The sequence below is a fragment of the Puma concolor genome, chromosome E1 (assembly GCF_028749965.1).
Source record: "Puma concolor isolate L17-30 chromosome E1, mPumCon1.1.hap2, whole genome shotgun sequence".
Classification (NCBI taxonomy): Eukaryota; Metazoa; Chordata; class Mammalia; order Carnivora; family Felidae; genus Puma; species Puma concolor.
In genome coordinates this window covers 60,159,125-60,179,280 of record NC_141680.1, presented here as the reverse complement: position 1 = coordinate 60,179,280, position 20,156 = coordinate 60,159,125, and the positions used below count along the sequence as shown (strand labels likewise).

General features: G+C 60.8%; 1 protein-coding gene and 1 long non-coding RNA gene across 2 annotated transcripts; one reads left to right on the top strand and one right to left on the bottom strand.

Annotated features, from left to right (window-relative positions):
• The first annotated feature begins 2,748 nt into the window (after positions 1-2,748).
• SOCS3 (suppressor of cytokine signaling 3) lies at positions 2,749-6,195 on the top strand. The gene is made up of 2 exons (XM_086688181.1): positions 2,749-3,058; positions 3,714-6,195. Exon 2 carries the CDS (start codon positions 3,811-3,813, stop codon positions 4,486-4,488), a length of 678 nt encoding a protein of 225 aa, XP_086544307.1. The 5' UTR covers positions 2,749-3,058; positions 3,714-3,810; the 3' UTR covers positions 4,489-6,195.
• A 7,453-nt stretch (positions 6,196-13,648) lies between these two features.
• Positions 13,649-17,516, bottom strand: LOC147574562 (uncharacterized). Its single transcript, XR_015244332.1, has 2 exons — positions 16,928-17,516; positions 13,649-15,720 (listed from the first exon to the last, which is right to left on the bottom strand). It is a non-coding gene; the product is annotated as an uncharacterized LOC147574562 (long non-coding RNA).
• Positions 17,517-20,156: the final 2,640 nt, after the last annotated feature.

Below are 20,156 nucleotides of genomic sequence, written 5' to 3'. Positions count from 1 at the left end.
CAGGGCTGTTTCGTCCTCCTTATCTTCCCCCTTCAACATCTCCCCTCACCTAAAAAATGAACTATCACAGTATCCTAGGGTCGTAATCACCCCTTTCTCCTGGCACCCCTCACTTGGGGGGGGGCGCCGAGGGGGGCATGTCTCTGCCTCGCCTGTCTCCCTGCAGGATTTACCCAGCACTCTCTCTTCCCAGCACTCTGCTCCGTGCCTGGCAAAAGCAGGCACTCAATGAAGGTTTGTGGACTGGATGAATGGACCTGACTTGTGTCAGACCGTTGTAATTTACAAAGCACTTTCTCATCCATTAACTCCAGGGTTATTCCTTGTGAGTCTTCCTCGCCCTTCACGGGCTCAGCACAGAAGTGTATGGTCATGGTGCAGCCTCCTCTTGTCCTTTTCCTGGACGAGAAAAAGAATGAACTGATTATAGAGAGGACGAGAATCCATTTCATTAGCCCACAAGCATCTCGAGGGCAAAGACCCAGTTTTATTCATCACTATATTTCAATACTTAGCACAATGCCTGGTACACAGAGCCCAATATTTGTGAAATGTGTTGGATAAATCAATCTCCCCCCCTCTGCAGAAGCGACCAGAAACAACAAGACTTCCTCCTTGGGGCGCCTGGCTGGCTCAGTCAAAGGCGCATGTGACTCTTGATCTCGGGGTTGTGAGTTCGAGTCCCGCCTTGGGTGTAGAGATTACTTAAGTAAAAATGGAACTTGAAAAAAATAAATAAAAGACTTCCTCCTTACTACTGTCTGCTCCTAGAAGCTGAGGAAGAATGAGACTGAGATACACCCATTGCTAGCACACTTTGATGTGCAGAATCTCTTGTGAATCTCAGCTCTCTGATGGGGAAAAGGTTACTGTTCTTACTTTGTGCGTGGAAACTGAATCTCAGGGAGGCCGGGTGTCCTGCCCAAATCTCACTCAGTCCCCCCACATCCGTGAGGGGAAGAGGTGATGGCACAGACTGAAGACGGAATGGCAAAGGCAGTGAGGTGCCTGTCCGCTCCTGGAGAAGCAAACGAACCAGGCCTTTGTGTCCTAGACTCCCAAGATGCCTGCCATTAGCATCTGTCCTTTCCTTTCTGACTCATAATCTTCGGTACGGTGGCATCTGGGAAGAGGGCATGGCCCAAAGCCCGCATGTCCTGCGAGGTGAGGTTCTCAAGGGGCGCCTGGGTGGCTCAGTCGGTTAAGCAAATGACTTGGGCTCAAGTCATGATCTCACCGTTTGGGAGTTCGAGCCCCGCATCGGGCTCTGTGCTGACAGCTTGGAGCCTGGAGCCTAGTTCAGATTCTGTGTCTCCCTCTGTCTCTGCCCCTCCTCTGCTCGTGCACTCTCAGGTGTCTCCAGCATCCCACTGCCCTTTTGGGGACAGATTGCAAACTTTTCCAACCTTCATAGAGCTGGCCCTGGTTAGCCCAAACCACCCACATTCATGCCAGCGTGACCAAGAGCAAATCCACGGTTCACCCCAATCACCTCTGCACCCCTGAAGAGACATCAGACCCCCGCAGCCAGAGGTACAGGCGGGGGGGTGGGGGGGTGGGGTGGGGGGAGGGGGACACATTCTTGGCGGTGCTGGGCCATCTGGAAGTGGGTTGAACTCCTGAAAACTGTTTTCTGGAAACCCTCCCCTACTGGACTTTTATTCCCAGCTCTAATTCCAGACTGCGATGAGACTTCTCCTCGGTACCCCGGGAAGGTGCCTCGCCCTGGCTCCTGAGCCAGCACCCCCTCCATACACACACACACACACACACACACACACACACACACACACACAGCCCGCCCCCTCCGGTTTCCTCGCAGCTCCAAACTCCACTCCCGCTACGAGACCCCAGGGCGCCCTCTAGCGGACACCGGCGCGGGGTGGGGCCATTGCTCGCCCCGGGGCCCGTCCCGCCGCGGGAGAGCACCTGGCAGGGCCCACACGGCACCCCGAAAGTTGGGAGACCCAGATGTGTGAAAGCGGTTCTTGTTTGTTTGTGTCTGGTTTTCTGGTGGCGGGAGGCGGCGCTCATGTCAGCGTCGGCAGGGAACCTGGCAGTGGGCCCAGGGACTGAGGCCCGACAGCTGCCACGCAGGCTGCGTCCCCTCCATCCCCAGGGCTCCGGGCTTCTCCTCCGGGACGTGCCCGCACGTCCCCCCGCCCCCACACCTCCCCACTTCAGCTCCCAGGTGCGGCCCCAGTTTCGCCGCCCAGCTTTGGGGTGTCCCCAGTCCCCTCGCGGCCGGCCCGGGCCTCCTGGGGCCGCGATCGGGACCTCGGGCGGGCCCGGGTGGGGGCGAGGGGGGTGTCCCCGCGAGGTCTGAGAAAAGGGGAAGGGGAGCCGGGAGCCTCTCCCGCTCGGCCTCCTGGAACTGCCCGCGCTCCCGGAGCGGGGGCCCCCGCCTCTGCCAGAAACCTGCCTTCTTAGAAGGGAGGGGGAAAGTGTGAATGAGAAGTTGGGGGCGGAGCGCGCGCGGAGGGTGGGGGGAGGGGCCGCTGCCAGGAACGCGCCGCCGGGGCTGGCGCCGCGCCCGCCGGCCGCCCGGGCCGCCTCGCGCCGCGCTTTGTCTGTGCGCGCGTCTCGGCCGGTCCCGGCCCCGCTCGCGGCCCGCCCTCGGCCGCCCGCGGCCCCTCCTTCGCCCTCCGCGCAGCCTTTCATTGCTGCGAGTAGTGACTAAACATTACAAGAAGGCCGGCCGCGCAGTTCCAGGAATCGGGGGGCGGGGCGCGGCGGCCGCGTATATACCCGCGAGCGCGGCCTCGGCGGCGGCTCCGACTCGCACTCCCGCGCCGCCGCCGCCGCCAGCGCCGCCACTCCGGCCCAGCTCCCGCCGCGGCCCCTCGCCTCGTCCCTGCCGGCCGGCCCGGGGACGCGCAGGGGGCAGGGCGGGCGCCCCAGCGAAGCCCGAGAGACGCGCGCGCGGGGCCCTCGGTGGACTCCACGGCCGCCAACATCTGGGCGCAGCGCGGGCCACCGCTGGTCGCCGCGCGGCCGCCTCGCCTTGGGGACCGTAGGAGGCGCAGCCCCGAGGCCGGAGACTTCGTTTCGGGACCAGGTAGGAAGGAGGGGCGCGGCGTGGAGCGGGGCGGGAGGTTGGCGGGGCGGGGTGGTGGTGGGGGGGTTGGTGGTGGTGGTGGCGACTCGCTAGTCCCGGGAGCTTTTTCCCGGTTTCCCCTCCCCTTCCCGGGTCATTCCCGGCAGGGAGGGGACTAGGTAGGGGGCAGAGCGGATGGAAGCCGGAGATCCCAGGTTCCCGGAAGACCCAGGCTGGGCCCTCGGGCTTCTCAAGCCCCCTCCCTCCCCCCCGTGCCTCGGATTTCTCTCTCCGTCCCCGCCGCTCGGGGCCACCGGACTGAGCGGCGCCCAGAGCGTCCCGGGGGCCCTTCTCCCGCTCCCCACCCCGGCCATGCTCCCGGAGACCCAACTTCCGCGCCCGAGTTTCCCCACTCGGCGTTCTCCCGGCGCGTGCCGGGGAAGGGGGCTGCCTGGGGCCACCCCGCGGGCGGGGGCGGGGGCTGGGCGGGCTCCGTGGGGTGCCTGGGCGCGGGGGGGGGGGGCGGGGTGGGGTGGGTGGGAGAAGGGCTCAGGCGGGGGCCTCGGGGCAGGGGGAGGGTGCCCGGGGCCGCCGGGAGGAGGCTGGGGGGCCGGGGCGGGCCGGGCGCGCCGGACGGTTCCGGGCACTCACGCGGCGCGCCCCTTCCTCCCCGCAGCCCCCCGGGATGCGGTAGCGGCCGCTGTGCGGAGGCCGCCGAGCAGCTGCAGCCGCCGCCGCCGCCGCCGCGCAGATCCACGCTGGCTCCGTGCGCCATGGTCACCCACAGCAAGTTTCCCGCCGCCGGGATGAGCCGCCCCCTGGACACCAGCCTGCGCCTCAAGACCTTCAGCTCCAAGAGCGAGTACCAGCTGGTGGTGAACGCAGTGCGCAAGCTGCAGGAGAGCGGCTTCTACTGGAGCGCCGTGACGGGCGGCGAGGCGAACCTGCTGCTCAGCGCCGAGCCCGCCGGCACCTTCCTCATCCGCGACAGCTCGGACCAGCGCCACTTCTTCACGCTCAGCGTCAAGACCCAGTCGGGGACCAAGAACCTGCGCATCCAGTGCGAGGGGGGCAGCTTTTCGCTGCAGAGCGACCCCCGGAGCACGCAGCCGGTGCCCCGCTTCGACTGCGTGCTCAAGCTGGTGCACCACTACATGCCGCCCCCCGGCGCCCCCGCCTTGCCCCCTCCACCCGCCGAACCCTCCTCCGAGGTGCCGGAGCAGCCGCCGGCCCAGCCGCTGGCGGGGAGTCCCCCCAGGAGAGCCTATTACATCTACTCCGGGGGCGAGAAGATCCCTCTGGTGTTGAGCCGGCCCCTCTCCTCCAACGTGGCCACTCTCCAACATCTCTGTCGGAAGACCGTCAACGGCCACCTGGACTCCTATGAGAAAGTCACCCAGCTGCCTGGGCCCATTCGGGAATTCCTGGACCAGTACGATGCCCCTCTTTAAAGCGCAAAGGGCAGGGGTCGGGGCGAGGAGCCTGGGTCCCCTCTCCCCCGTGGCACATGACACAAGCACAAGAATCCAGCCGTGAGAGTCCTGCAGCTCTGGGGGGAGCCAGGGGGGGGGTGGACAGGCCCCTCCCTTCCGCCTCCCCCCCCCCCCTGCAGAATGGGGCCGGCGGGACCTGGAATGTGTCTGAGGGAAGGGGGGGCGGCCACCTGAGCGCCCCGCCCCCACGCCAGCGTCTCCGGAGGAGCCCGCCGGCCCGGTAGGGACAGCGACGACGACAGCAGTGGTCTCTTCTCCTCTCCGCTTCCTCAACTCCCCCTGCATTTCCAAACAGGGGACACTGCAGGAGCGTTGAACTAGTGAGAACTGCCGGGGAGTCTTCAAACTTTCCAACGGAACTTGTTTGCTCTTTGATTTGGTTTAAAACGTAGCTTTAAACCTGAACAGGTCTCCGGCCTGGAAGAGGGTGGAGGAGAGGGCGCCCCCAGGGGCCTCAGGGCTGCAGGCTGGCCTCGGAAATGGCTCCTCCCACCGTCCGCCCCAGGTGAGGAGGGCGGCTGCATGCTCCTCCCCCCCCCCCCCCCCCCCCCCCCCCGGCTCTGGGGGTTAAGGTCAAGGGGTGACCTGAAGGGGCTGTTCTGTCTCCCTCTCTGGGACAGCCACCAGGAACACAGGTCCCAGAGTCCATCGGGTGCCCGAGAGCCCTGGGCCCTTCCCTCGTTTTAAGGGGGGAGTGGCCTTCGGAGGGGGGGGGGGGAGGCATGGGCTGGTCAGTCGTTCTGTACCCGGGGGTTGGGAGGAGGGTGGAAAAGATAGCCATCTTTGACCCCAGATCTCCGACACCGAGACGAGGGGTTCTACTTTGGGCCTCCTGTCTGGCTAGGAGATTTGCCTTAAATGCTCCCTGTCCCATGGATAGGGACTGGCACACAAGAAGCCACACACTCAGCCTATCCAGGCAGAGGCCAAGGGATCCTCGGAGGGCAAGCTGCTGGCCACTCAGCGTGGGGGGGGGGGGGGGGGGGGCGGGGAGCGGCAGGCGGAGACGGAGGGGGGGCGGAGATCCACGCCTTCCAGCCCAGTCCTGGAAGAAGGCGAGCCCAGTTGGTATTGGCCAGTCCCAGGTGCCTCAGGGTGCCTGGGCTTCGGCAGAGCTGAGCCACCAGGTCCCACAGACCCCCCCACCCCCCACCAGGCCCTGCACAGCCCTCACCTGGGGGTGGGGTGGGGGGAGGGCACAGGCAGGAAGTCATTGAGAGACTGGGGCCCCTGCCACCCCAGCTGCCAGCTGCTCCCTCTCTGCAATAGCACTGATCAGTGAAAACTTAACAGGAATGTAGCAGCGATGGAATTATCTGGAACTGTTCTTTTTGGGGAAAACTAAAACACAAAAGTTTTCTGTGTCAGGTATGGGGCTGGATGGGGCAGCTGTGTGTTGGGGTGTTTTGTTTTGTTTTTTTTTCCTGTTATTTTGTTTTTGTTTTTTAATAATGTTTACAATCTGCCTCAATCACTCTGTCTTTTATAAAGATTCCACCTCCAGTCCTCTCCCTTCCCCCACCCAGGCCTTCGAGGCTGTTAGGAGATGCTTGAAGAACTCAACAAAATACCAACCCAACTCAAACTTTGCACATATTTATATTTATATTCAAAAAAGAAACATTTCAGTAATTTATAATAAAGAGCACTATTTTTTAATGAAAACCGACTGGAGCCTTTTCCCCGCCCCTGCTCTGGCTTGCTCTCTCTTTCACCCACACCCACGCGGCGTCCGAGGGGAGGGGAGGGGAGGGGAGGGCAGAGGAGAGAGAGCCGCTGGGGTGCGCGCTCTGCCCCCTTGCTTCCCCAGGCGCTCCTAGCTCGCTCTGGAATCATCTTCACGTCACTGACAAGCTAAGGCAGCCACCTAGACTGTACCGAGAGGGGTAATTCCTGCTAGTCTGATTCAGATCTGACCAGAATATGCAAAGCAAGTTCGAAGGAAGAACTTCAAAGGGTTTGCAGGGAGTAAACTCAGCTGTGGTCAAAGCTTTTAGAGGCTCCAGGCTATTAGAAGCGCTCTGCTCCTTGGCTGGGAGGTGTTCCGAGAAAGCCCAGACTCTGGGGGTCACCGGGGGTCCTGGCGGTGACCCACGACCTCAGCACAGCCAGGTTCGTGGGAGGTGGGGGGAGGGGTGGGCCCTCCACTCCTGGGAGACCCGGGCCTGTGAGGGCGCACCCACAGGTGCCTCCCAATGACAGTACCCGTCTATTTGCCTATTTTTAGCCACTCCCACCCTCTGGGTACTTAGAGGCTATCTGGGTTAACCTTCCCAGCCCCACAGCGCAGGTGTTATCACCCCTGTATTCTCAGACACAACTGCAGGTTCCATGGGAGCTGGGGGCTTGCGCTGGTCACTTCTGAGGCCCAGAACAGGGCTCAGTCAATATTTGTTGACTGAGTGGGGCAGTCACTCGGGTTCACGGAGGTTAAGCAACGTGCCCAAGGACACGCCACTTGGGAATGTGGGAAAGACACAGGGTTGGAAGCGTGAACTCTCTCCGCCTCCCGAAGCACTAAGTGTGTGCCCAGGGCTGCCCCTCAGTGCATCTCCCTGCAAAGCCAAGCGGTGAGGACCCTGGCTCTGGGGTGTCAGCATTAGGGTTGGCCCCCTCCCCGGGCCCTCTATAAGCTGCTCCGGGAATCAGCGTTCAAAAGGCAACTGAGAGTAAATAAACAAAGTCATTTTTCTTTCCCATCTCCTAGACTTTTGAGGGGAAATAATGTAATAAAGTGACAAGAAAGGGCCAGGCTTGAGACTCCTGAGTGGACAGAGCATGTAGGAACCAGTCCAGAGAGACCACCATTTCCCAGAACAGGGAATGCAGACCCAGGTAAGGTCACCTTCCCAGAGCACGAGGTCAGGCGAGGGGACCCAGTGAGGCCTGGCTCATCCCAGGAGGAGGGCAGCCTGGGAAACTCCTGGCAGGCTCTTCCCTGTTCAGGCGCTGTTTTGCCAGGGTGTCCAGTGTTGACGGGGGCACTAACCCAAGGGCTTGATCTTCTCTGGCCCAAGGGGAAGCTCCTCTCTCTGCCCTCCTTGGGAAGTTGAACTCAGAGGCAGGAAGCCCCCCCCCACCCTTTTCCTTTGATGCCCCCTCCCCCCACATCGTTCCTCCCCCACTTTTTTCTGTCTCCCCATTATCAGACCACAGACTGGACCAACCTTCTGCTTTTGCAGACAGGCAAACTGAGTCCCAGAGAAGGAAAGCAATGTACTTAAACATTTGTTTTAATCTGTATTTATTTTTGAGAGACAGAGACAGAGACAGAGACAGAGCGTGAGCAGGGGAAGAACAGAGAGAGAGGAAGACACAGAATCCGGAACAGGCTCCAGGCTCTGAGCTGTCAGCACAGAGCCCAACGCGGGGCTGGAACCCATGAACCGTGAGATCATGACCTGAGCCCAAGTAGGCCGCTTAACCCACTGAGCCACCCAGGCGCCCCTGGAAAGCAATTTACTTAAATTCACACAGCAAATGAGTGGCAACAGAGAGAATCTCTCCCTTCCATCATTCTGCTCCCCAGCGCTCCTTCCTGTTTCCCCTCCTCATCCTACCCTCTGTTGCATAAATCTTTCTGTACTTCACAGTCCTTTGGGGACAGACCCCCCCCCCACACACACACCCAGGACTTAAGGAGTGGGGGGGGGGGGGGGCGGCTCTGTCCTGACTGCCAGAGGAGGACTCCGCCTGGTTCCCAGATTTGCTAAGAAGCTTGAGCAGACACCCATTCCTCAGTGAGGTTAAGACGAGCAAAGCTGGGGGTCCCTGGCCAACAGAAAGGGGAGAGGTTGCTGCCTCCAGGCCCTGTGCCCTATTACGCTGCTTCGGGCGTTGTAAGAATCAACCCCCCAAGAGGCCCTATCCTCTCTCCGGTGGTGCTGTTTTTTTTTTTTGGGGCAGTCCTCCGGATGAGCCAGAGCCAGGAATGGGAAATCTAAGGCCTGCTCTGGGGGGAGGGAGCGAGGGAGGCCACAGACAGGGGAGCTGGAGCATAAGCCTGCACGTTGGGTCCTAGTCTAAGGAACGAGGAAGGAGGCTTGGGAGGGGGCACCGCCGGGGTACCAGGCAGAGAGACGGGGCGGGGGGGGGGGGAGTCACCGAGGGAGTCTGAGCAGAGACAGAAGTCTGCGGGGTGGGGGTCGACGTGCCCAGGGGCGGATTGGGAAGACCCAGGCCGAGGCTGGGAAGAGCCGGGCCCCGGGCGCACCTTCCAGCGCCGCGTCCCGCCCCCTCCCGTGCGGGCGGGCGCGCGCGTCGCTCCCAGGCCGGCCTCTGCCAGGAAGAGTCACTTCCCGGACGCCGCGGGAGCCCTGGCGGAGCTATGCGAAGAATGTCCGCGCTCAGCCCGGCGGGTGGCACCTCCCGGGCCCGCGCCGCCGCCGCCGCCGCCGCCGCGCCCAGCCGAGCTCGCGCGGTGGGCAGGCCACGCCCCCGCCACGCCCCCGCCCCGCGGAGCGCGGTCGCCGTGACAACGGGATTACGGGCGCGCAGCGCTGTTTATTCTCAGCCGAGTGCCAGGAAATTCGACGGGGAGGCTGCCAGGCGCACCTCCCTGGGGTGGGGGGGCGGGAGGGGGAGGAGAGAGGGTGGACCGGCGCGCCCGGGGCTCCTGCGGGAGGCAAGGAGTCCTTCGTCACTGGGGGGGGGAGGGGGGATCACTGACCCCTCCGAGGGGAGCTGCTCAGAAAGCACTGGCTCCCCCCCCACCTCGGCCAAGTTCTCTCCTCCCAGGGGTGCCGAATCTCCCCTTCCGGCTGGCGAGTGCCCTCCCTCCGCCCCCCAACGCACACTCTTTCTGTCCAGGGATCCCGTCCTTGGAGCCCCCCAGCCTCTGCCCCGGTCCCTCACTCATTCATTCTTTCACTCCCCAAATATCTGTTGAACACATCCTGTGTGTCCGGGGACTGAGCGTAGAACAGGACAAGGCCCTGATTGTCCTGCTCTCCAGAGACTTAGTGGGAGTGACAGACAACGAACTAGTAAATATGTACATAAATGTAGCCGGCTACTAGTAGCGCAAAGATGCATCTTCGAGTCACATTTCCAGTAGGTGGCACATCCCCCGTCCTGTTTCTCCCTCTGGTAGGGTGACCAGCTAGTCCTGGTTTGCCCAGCACGGTTCCAGTTCAGCTCTGAAAGTCCAGCAAACCAGGACAATTGATCACCCTACCCTCGGGTCGGAACACGCCCATTTCAGAGATGGGGAAACTGAGGCCTGAAACACAAGGGCAGCTCTTCCAGGGTCACGGGGTCAGGTAGAGAGCGCAAGAGCCAGAGGCCCTCCGGCTGAGAATCCCGGGCTCTTGCGGCCAAACACTCTTCACACACACCTCCCCCAAAAGTGCGGAAGCGCCTGCGGCCAGCCCCCCAGGGAGCAGACGAAATTGCTAGCTCCCAGATTCCAACCCCAGCTCTTCTGAATCAGAAGGCCTGAGGGGAGTCCCGGAATCTGAATCCTCAACATCTCCCCAGGTGACTCTCTGACCACTTTCGTTGCTGCCTTCCGCTGCCTTCCGGGAAGACAAGCCCGGATCCTCCTCTCTTCCGGGGACAGGGAATTTCCTTCTTGAACCTTGACTAAGCCGATCTGGGAAATCAGCAGGGAGGGAAAGCCTGGGTGCACGGCCCGCGCCCCGGCAAGCGCAGGCAAGTGCAGCCCTTCCCTCTCCTGGGCTCCAGCTCCCAGCCCTGGGCCTGAGAACAGGGGGCCGGCCCCACAGGGAAAGAGTACGGTGTTCCTCCCCCCACCCCCCCCCCCCAGGGCTGAGCCCTCCCAGCTGTACTGTGCTGGGAACAGGCCAGGCATTTGTGAAATCCTTGGGTGAGCCTGACCCACTGTCATGAGGACGGCCTGTGGAAGCTGGTGCAGGGAGGGGGATGGGGGGCTGTTCCCAGAAGCGGGGAGAACTCTGGACTTCCCACTCCTGAGTGTTCTGCATTACAGCACAGCCTTAAGCAACAGCAGCGGCCTGGAAGGCTGCATGGCAGTCAATCAGCAGCGGCTACAGGCCGTCTTCTGAAGCTAGGGTTCTGGATGCTAAAACTTCACGTAACCCTCGAGAAACCGTCACTGCTGCCATTCATTGCAATAATCAGGCCCAGCCTTAGGAGAAGGCTTGAAAAGCTAGACCTAGAGAAAAAGATAACAACCAGGAGACTAGCTTGTTAGGCACATTACACAAGAAAATGTATTTCCTCTGTTTCGCCTCCCTCCCCCCCAAATCTCCAATCTTCCTTTCCTATAGAAAACCTTATCTGGTATTTGCAATGTGCGGATGTTGCAAGGTAAAGGCATGAAATGTAAAAGCTGGTCCTCCAGGAGGTCACTGTGCCTCACAACTGCAGGGGCGCTGTTCACAATATGATCTTTGTGGATGGTGTCCCCTGAAGTTGTGTGACGGGGGGCTGCGGTGTTTCTGAAGGTTAGGGTACCCTTGCCTTAACAACACTCCAGGTGATCCCGGTGCAGGTAGGAACCCCCTTCGGGGCACCATGACCGATGCTGGAGATCAGTGCTAAGAAGCATTCAGACATCAAGAGGCTTACAGTCTGAAAGGGGAACCAGAGGTGAAAACCAAGAAGTATCCTAAAAAGGAATGGGTGTAAAAATAAAGTGTTATACAGCAGACAGCTGGCAGCCCTAGGAGGAAATGACCTACAGTGGTTTCCCAGAAGAGGTGACACTCGTGAGCTAAGGCAAAACAGCAGGTGTTCCCCGGGCAGGCAGGCGTGGGACAGAGGGGCATTCTAATGACCTGAAACAGGGAAATGGCCCGGAAAAGGGAAAAAACTTTTGGGAACTTCAAGAGGTTTGGTATGTCCCCATCGGGCACATCCACACCAGATTCGTCTTCTAAAAATAGGGCTTTTATTACGCACGCGCACACACGCACGCACGCACGCACACACGCACGGTCCACGGTTCATCCCAGTAGGATCCACATTGGTTCATTTGTCATTTTCTTCTAAATGGAATGGAAGGCCTAGCCTGGTAAGCCCCCCACACCCTGCACCCCACACTGGCACACACTTCCTTCCCTTTTGGTGGTCTCCTCATCTGCCTACCCCACACTCCCCCCCCCCCCCGCCCCCGCGCTCACCTGTGAGCCCGTGTCGTGTCGTGTTGGGGTTATCCGGCCCTATCTATGCCCGGTCTGCTCCGAACTGTCAGCACAGAGCCGGGCGAGGGGTTCAGACTCACAAACCGTGAGATCGTGACCTGAGCCGAAATCAAGAGTCGGATGGATGCTCAACCCACGGAGCCGCCCAGGTGCCCCAAAAGAAGAAATGTCTTTAAATAACGAGGTTTCAGAAGTCGTTACAATAGTAAGTCACCCACAACTTTTACTTTGGGACGCAAACAGGCCTCTTTTATTTTCAGCACCTGATGTTTGCGTAAGTGGCATTTCTGCTCTTCTCAGTGCGTCCTAATACGTGATATCCTTCCACGTTCCCTCCGCGCCTCAGATGCAAGTGAGGCGGGTAAAGTGACATCTGTTGCATTTTCCAGATGAGCAAATTGAGGTGTAGAGGGGATTCAGACCTGCCTCAGATCACACAGATAACTGGTGATAGAAGCAGCCTTCCTTAGGACATCGATCACTGGACTTCAGGTCCAGTGCCCTTCCCACGACTGCTAGCATCTGCGTGTGAGAGCCCCCACCATCCAGGACCTCCATCTAGCAGCGGCTGCAAAGGCTTCCCAGGGGACTCAAATGGCAGCTGAGTCCACACTGGCCAGCTCAGCCCTGGGACAAGGTCCTGAGGCCGTCACTCTATCTGTGGAGACCTTGGGTGGTTGCTAGGAGCGTGAGACACATCCCCCATCCCCCAGCAGGAGGGAGCCTCGATGGGGGTGCCCAATGCACACAGAACTCCCAAGGAAATTCCAGCAAGACGTCCGGCCAACCCAACGTGCGGGATTTTGCTCGAAGCCTCAGAGAACCCCAATATTGCCCTGAACTCTGGTTTCCGGAAGCTGGGGAAAGAGATGAGATGGCCTCTATGTAACTTTTTCTGTTCCGGAATCCCGTGAAAAGGAGGCTGGAGGGAGAGGAAACCAGCGCTGGGAAGGGGCAATTCTTCCCTGTGCTCTTCAGTGCTCCTTGGCTCCCAGAGAAAGTGGGCAAGGGGGTCTGGCCGGAAGGCTACCCAGAAGACACTTGGAGACCCACGGGCCTTGCCCGGTGGGGGGCGGGGCAGTCAGTGGCTGTGGCATGTTTCCCTACACCCTGGGGCTTCCCCGCTGGACTCCTCAGGCCATCACTCCGGGGTTTGGCCAGGAACTCAGCAAGGACCCTGACCAGGCTATGGCCAGAGCCCTGGAGTGGAGGGAGGAGCCCAGGAGAAAAGCCCGGCCCGCCCGCAGGCGTGCTGCCAGACCTCTCCCGTCTAAGAGAAGGAGCTGAGAAGGTCAGCCAAGGGGCCCAGCTGCAGCGAGAGACCTTGTGCCCACAGCAGGCCGAGGACTGAGTTGGTCAGTCTCGAGCGCCGAAGGGGAGGGGCTTCAACCCAGGCAGAGTCCACAAGCCCTGGGGTCACCCGGCTGGGCTCTGTGGCCGGGAGGAGAGACATCTGGACAGGAGCCAACGGAAAGGGCCAGTAGAGGCTGCAGACCCCCCAGGGGACAGGTGGGGAAGGTTGCACACACACGCGGCTCCCTCCGTCTGCAAATGCAGCACATGGTACCACCCCTCTGTTGTGCACTGTGCAATTCTCTTTCCATGGGCTGATGCCTGACAGCGAGTCGTCACCCCAGTCCTGGTCCCCCCGAGACAGCTAACCGGGAGGCGACTGACCAGGACTCCGGGCGGAATTGCTGGCGGGGGTCTGAGCTCTCCTCTGGGAGGAGAGAGCCGCTGGCCTGGCCCAGGATCCAAAGGTGTCCTCAGCCTTCGAGAAGGCAGGATTCAAGCAACTGAATCAGCCTGCCCAGGACGTGGGCGGAGCTCTGCTCCCCGGTCTCAAGGGCCCTTCTGGCTAGTCTCTGGAGGGTTCTGTGGGGAACAGACCAGGACCGCATGAGAATGTTGTTGGCCTTGGCCTCCCCGTGGCCTGTGGAGTGAGAATAAGACAGGTTCGCGGTCCCACGGCGCTCTCCTTGGACAAAGAGTACTCCCATCAGCGTCTTTTATTCATTTCACAAACACCTTCAAGTTTCCAGTGCGCCGAGCTCTGGTCTAAGCACTTGAAATATATGAACATTTAATTCTCCAGGAACTCTTACGGCTTAGGCCCTATTATTGTCCCCTGTTTTCCCGTGGAGGGAACGGCCAAATAGGGGGTGCTGTGACTTGTCCCAAATCACGCAGCTGGCCAGGAACAGAGCTGGGGTCCCTGACCAGGGCCTGCACCTGCCGACGCCACTGAGGCACTGGATACTGGCATGGGAGCTGCCCCACCCCCCACTCCCGGACTGGTAGAGGGCAGAACGCTGGCTGTCGGGCAGGGAAGCTGGGTGTGTGCCCCCTTCACTGCTTCCTGGAAAACGACCTTGGGCCAGCACCTAATGGCCTTGCCTGGGTTCCTCATCTCTCCGTGGGGGATCTCAACAAAGCCTGCTCTGGGAGTCCTAAGGTTGATACAGGAGCAAGTCAAAGCTTTATTATTACTAGCAGGGGCTCCTGGGACCAGCAAGATCTCGAACGCCTCCCGTTCACCCAACATCCAGCCCCACACACTTCTGCTCGCAGGGCCACCGGTTCCGTGGTGGTTTCCTGTCCCTGCAGAGAGGAAGACACGGAGGGAGCACTTCTTCCCGTCTCCTCCTTGGTCTCTTCCAGCTTTTGCTTTGTGCGCCTGCTCTGTTTCCTTCTTGTTTTCCTCAGCTGCCCTCTGTTTGACATTCGGTGGTTGTCCAACTTTCCTGGAGTCGCCATATCAAAGGACCACGCACTGGGAGGTTTAAAACAACACGTCCGGACTTCCTTGCGGTTCTGGAGGTCATAAGTCCAAAATCAAGGTGTTCATGGGACTGCACTCCCTCTGAAGTCTCCGGGGGGGGGGGGGGGGGGCGGATTCTTCCTTGCGCTTCTCAGCTTCGGTGGCCGCCAGCAGGTCCTTGCCAATCCTTGGCCAGCGGATGCGTCACTCCAGTCCCTGCCTCTGTCTTCACGCGGCCTTCTTCTCTGTGTGTCTGTGTCCAACTCTCTTCTTATAAGGACACCAGCCATTGGATTGGGGCCCAAACTCATCCAGTATGACCTCATCGTAACTAATTACATCTGCAAAGACCCGATTTCCGAATTAGGTCACATGCACAAGGTCCACGTGGACATGAATTTTGGAGACGCCACTCAAGCCAGTTCTGGGGGGTTGGTTCTGCAGGATCTCAGATCAAGAACGTTTTTTTCTTTCCTTGAATCTTTCAGGAAGAGCCTGAGAAATGTGTCCTTCTCTGCTCTTGGGCATAGGGAGAAGCGGAATGTCCCTTTAGGCTCTGTTAAGGGCACCTTGAGCAAAGGACAGCCTGGAAAGGCACCCAGGGATAGAGCCCAGTGGTTGGCCTGGCCAAGGGCTGCACGGCCAAGGGCAACGTCTCTCAGGGAGGGAGCATGCGTCTGCAGCCTGCCTGGCAAGGCCGAGTCCCCCACAGACATTGCCTCATTTAGCTGCAGAGATGTTCCTGCATTTCTCTGGTGAAGAGCTCCGTCTCAGCGACCTCAGATGACCCCTCACACAAGAAAGAGCATCCTCTAGAAAGCTTATTCCGAGCCTCCATGGGCAAGAGACGGAGGGGGGTAGAGCCACAGGGCCGGGCGTGGGAAGTCTGGCCAGCACCACAGTTCCTTGGCAATGTTACCCAGGGAAAAGTCAGGGGATGCCCGGCAGCCAGCTCTTTGCAAAGCCCGGGGTTCCTGACAGCGAGGGGGACACGGGCACACAGCAGCCTCCGTCCCTCGGATGTCTACGTTGAATCCCAACCACCAGGCTGGGGCAGCTGGGGACGGGACGTGGGCTTTCCTCTGCATTTTCGCCACCGTCAGAGAGGAGGCGGGACGGGGGAAGCCTCCAGGTGCTCCCTGAGAGCTGAAGGCCAGGTCCTCAGGTCCCGCGAAGCCCTCCTCCACCAGGGCCCGCAGCCCGTTCTCTCTGCCCACGCGCCCTTCACCCGCAGCTAAGGACTCTGGGCCGACCTCTGGCTCTGCCAGGCTCTCTGGAGTACCCAGGGCTGACTTCTAGAACCTGGGGAAGGAAAGAGGGAGGATGCCAAGAAGGCACGAGGCTGTGCTCCTACCTGAACCACAGGAAGGGGACCGCCCTGCCTCAGCGCACCCACAGCTGCTCTTCCAGGGACAGGAAGTCAGCCGAGTGCCGAGCAAGCTGCTAGCGGGGGGAGGGGCTCAGGCACCTGGGCGGTCAGCTGGGCCATCTGCCCTCCTGGGCTGCGCTGGTTCCCACACCCCGGAGGCCAGACAGAGTAGGGATTAGGAGCCTAAATTTTCAGGGTGCCTGGGTGACTCAGTCTGTTGAGCGTCCGACTTCGGCTCAGGTCGTGAGCTCACGGTTCGTGAGTTTGAGCCCCGCGTCGGGCTCTGTGCTGATGGCTCAGAGCCTGGAGCCTGCTTCGGATTCTGGGTCTCCCTCTCTCTCTGCCCCTCCCCCACTCTCGCTCTGTCTCTTTCTCAAATAAATAAGTAAATAAACATTTTTTAAAAATTTAAATAAAAACAAAAAAAAAGAAGCCTAAATTTTCATCCCAATTCACTTTGCCTCCTCCCTGCTAGGAGACCTGGGCGCGTCAATAAACCTGCTTCCCGTCTGTACAATGGGGATATTAACGTTCCCCGCTTCCTTCGGTCGTTGTGATAGCTCAGTAAGTGAACACCCACATTGCTTAGTACACAGGGAGTGCTCTCTCAACACCGGGTGCCCTGATGCTCCGGACCAGGGGCCGAGCCCCTGGACAGACTTGATTTCTTACAAATAATCTGGCACTGCAGTAGCGGCCTGACCTGCTTAGGGGAGAGAGGGTGACCTTGCAGGCAGCCCCACCTGGTCTGCTGAGTCTCCCTGGGACACCAGTGACACCCTGCCTCCACTTGTTACACTGGGTGAGCTCTCCCTCCGCCGGGGCCCCTCTCTGGCTGGTCTGCCCAACCACAGGACAATCAGGCTTTCGGCCAGGCAGTTACAGTAAGTCAGGCCCGCCCTTCCTCACATGGGGTACCCACCAAGCCTGGGGCCAGAGCCTCTCGCTTCCCATAGAGGAGGGGAAGGGGGGGGGGATGGAGAGGCCCTTCCTTGCCAGGTGCACTGTTAACCCCCACCCCCAGAACATGCTGGTCTTTCCCAGTGATTTCCAGGGGCTGCCTTGTCCTGGCAACCACCAGGCCCAAGCTGCAAAGGGCAGCTGAAACAGCAAATGATGTTCAGAAAGAGGCTGACTCACTCCAGCCAGGCTGCGCCCTCCGTGAACACTGTTGGACCTCAGCCTGGGATTCCCGCAGGTTCGGACAACAAGTTGGACCATCCTCTTGTAGGAGGCACGTTCCAAGGTAACCCTGAGGGGGAGGGAGGAGAGGAAAGGGCCCTGGCAAGGGTGCTGATGCACCCGCAGCTCCAGTTCCAGGCCGAGGGGGACAGGACAGGGACACGGGAAGGCCTCGCTGATCCCAGGCCTGACTGAGGAGGCAGGGGGCGGGGAGGACAGAGGACCCCATTTATAGAGCAAGGGCACATTACATGATTATTCTATTTTAATCGTAACAACCCTGTAATGTAGATAGGAGTAATCGCTGCTTAACAGATGAGGAAACTGAGGCTGGGAGCCCGCGAGAGGAGGCTGGGTGAGGGGTGGCGCCTGCTGGAACAGGAAGGGACGCGCGCACAGAGCTCCGCCAGGGCTACCTGACCCCAGGGCTGCGTCTGACGGCGAGGCGCGCATTTGCAGGCCTGGCGGGAGGAGGGCGCAGACCCGGGCGGGGGGTGTCCCCGGAGACCGGCCCTGCCGCCCCTCCCCTTCCCTAACCCCCCCTCCCGCGCTCCCCCTGCCCTGCTCCCCGCCCCCCGCCGGCCCCCAGGTCCGCGCCCACGGCAACCCCTCCTCCAGGCGCTGTGTGCAGGGGGAGGGACCGCACGGGCGCTCAGCCCGCGCTGCCGCCCGCCGCGCATTCCTCCGCCCTTCCATCAGCGCGGCCGGCCCCCGACGGGCTTCCCCGCAGGCTGTGAGGTCAGCGCCCCACCCCGCCGCCGCGGGGCCGGCCCCCTCCCCGGACGCAGGTCCCCGCGCGCGGGGATCCCGGCCCCCTCCCCGGTCTGCGCCCTCCGCCCACGCCCCTGCCCCACCTCCCCGGGCCCCGCGTCTGGGATCCTGGCCCTGCCCCACCTCCCCTGGTCCCGGCGCCTGCGCCCCGCCACGCGCCCCTGCCCCACCCGGATGTCCGCGCCCGGGATCCCGGCCTGCGCCCCTCCCCGGGTCCCCGCCGTCCCCCAGGTCCCCGCGTCCCGGCGCGTCCCGGAGCTGGGCGGCCCCTCGCGCCCTCCGGCCGCTGCCCGCGGGCCTCCGGGCCGAGCCCTATTTCGGGCGCTGGCGCTGCGGGCCCAGGCAGCCCTGCCCGGAAGGGAGGCTATTCTGGGCCGGGCCAGCCGAGCAGCTGTGGCCCCAGGGCTTCCCGGCAGGGTGCGCGCCCGGGACAGAGGGCACGCTAGGGCAGGGCTCTCCTCCCTCCCCACCTTCCTCCCAGGCCGCGCCCAGCTCCCTCCCCTTTTTGGCCAGACCCGGGTCCTCTGCTAGGCCAGGAACATTCTCTGGTGCCAGGTCACCGACAGAGTGTCCAGGGCCTGTGGCCACGGCGCACCCTCTTCCAGCGCCCCATGCTGCTGCCGCCGCCACCTACGCCTCTCCGGTCTCTGCGCCCACCTCTCGGTAGGGGTGATCTTCCTAGCACCCTGTGCTTGTACGACATGGCCTCTGTCCCCATGTGTCCCATTTGCCTGCCCTTCTTGGCCGTAGCCCCTCACCCGCGCATCCATGTGGTTCAGCGTCAAACCCCCAGTGCCCAATACGGGATGGATTCCCCCCAAATGGTCATTAAATGAAAGTTCTTACAGGGTCGCGTTTGGTGTCACGGTCAGGACGCCAGACTCCAGTCCCTTGGGGGTCTTCTCACATTTTGCCCGGCAAAACCTTCTGATGACCACCTAGCTGCCCCCCGGGCCCCTTCCCCCACCAGAGGGAGTGGCCATTTCCACGGGTGGCCTTGGCTTGGTGGTCGAAGCCTCGGGCATCTGCACATGTGACCCGGGTCCCTTTGGGCTCCCTCTGACCTTAGGACCAATTGCTAGATTCCTCAGGGCCACGCTCTTCCCTCTGGGATAAAAACCAGGATAAAAATCTCTGTGGTCTATCCCACGTCATGGTCACAAGGAGACAAAGTATGTGTAACCATCAGAACGCAAGCCACTGTGTCCCTCTCTCCTGACCGTAAGGTTTCCCGAAGAGCGCGCGCGCGCGCGAGCCGGCTTGGGGGAGGAGAGACGGGGAAGCTGACATACGTCCCACTAGATGTTTCCACGCTCCACCTCATGCGGCCCAGAGCCTCCAAACTTTAATGTCAGCACGAGCCACTCGGATCTTGTTAAAAAGCAGACTCCAATGCTTCAGGCCTCTGGCGGGGACTGAGATGTTGCATTTCCAGCCAGCCCCAGGTGGTGTCCCTCCCGCCAGCCCCCACGGCACCCGGGAGGGAGGGGGGACCTCCCGGACAGCCCCCCCTAGTGTTCCGATGACAAAGCTGAGGTTTAAGGAGATTAAATTGCTCGCTTAACACAGCCAGGCCAGCACCTGGGCCCAGCCGGCCACAGAATGTCCCCCTCCCCTTGGGCCTCCGCTGCCGGGGTCCTCCAGATCCTCCGCCCTTGGCCCCCCAACTCCGTCCCCGGCTACAACTCTCACCCCTCAGCTTGCTTTCTTTTTCTTTTAAAGGGTCGCGCCAGGGGCGCCTGGGTGGCTCTGTCGGTTAGGCAGTTAAGCGACTGCCTTTGGCTCAGGTCATGATCTCACCGTTCTTGAGTTTGAACCCTGCATCGGGCTCTGGGCTGATGGCTCAGAGCCTGGAGCCTGCTTCCGATTCTGTGTCTCCCTGTCTCTCTGCCCCTCCCCCGCTCACACTCTGGCTCTCTCCCTCTCAAAAATAAGTATTTTTAAAAATGTTTAAAATAAAAAGAAATTAAAGGGTCACACTAATACCCGTGAGTGGTGAAATGTGCTATACGTACTCTTATCCCCAATGAAAACAGTAAGTTCTATATGGACAAAAAATGAAACTTGCCCCCCTACCCAACTCCCCTCAGCTCACCGCCCCCCACCCCCAGAGAAAGAAATAGGATCTCCGGGGGGCGCCTGGGTGGCTCAGCCGGTTGGGCGTCTGACTTCAGGTCATGATCTCACAGTTGGCGGGTTCGAGCCCGCGTCGGGCTCTGCGCTGACAACCCAGAGCCTGGAGCCTGCTTCAGATTCTGCATCTCCCTCTCTCTTTCTGCCCCTACCCCACCCTCTCTGTGTCTCTCAAAAATAAATAAACCTTAAAAAAAAAAAAAAAGGGAAATACAATCTCCAATTTGCTACTGGTTCTTTAATTGAGGCCATATAGTTGGGTCAGCTCTGGTTAACGCTGTAG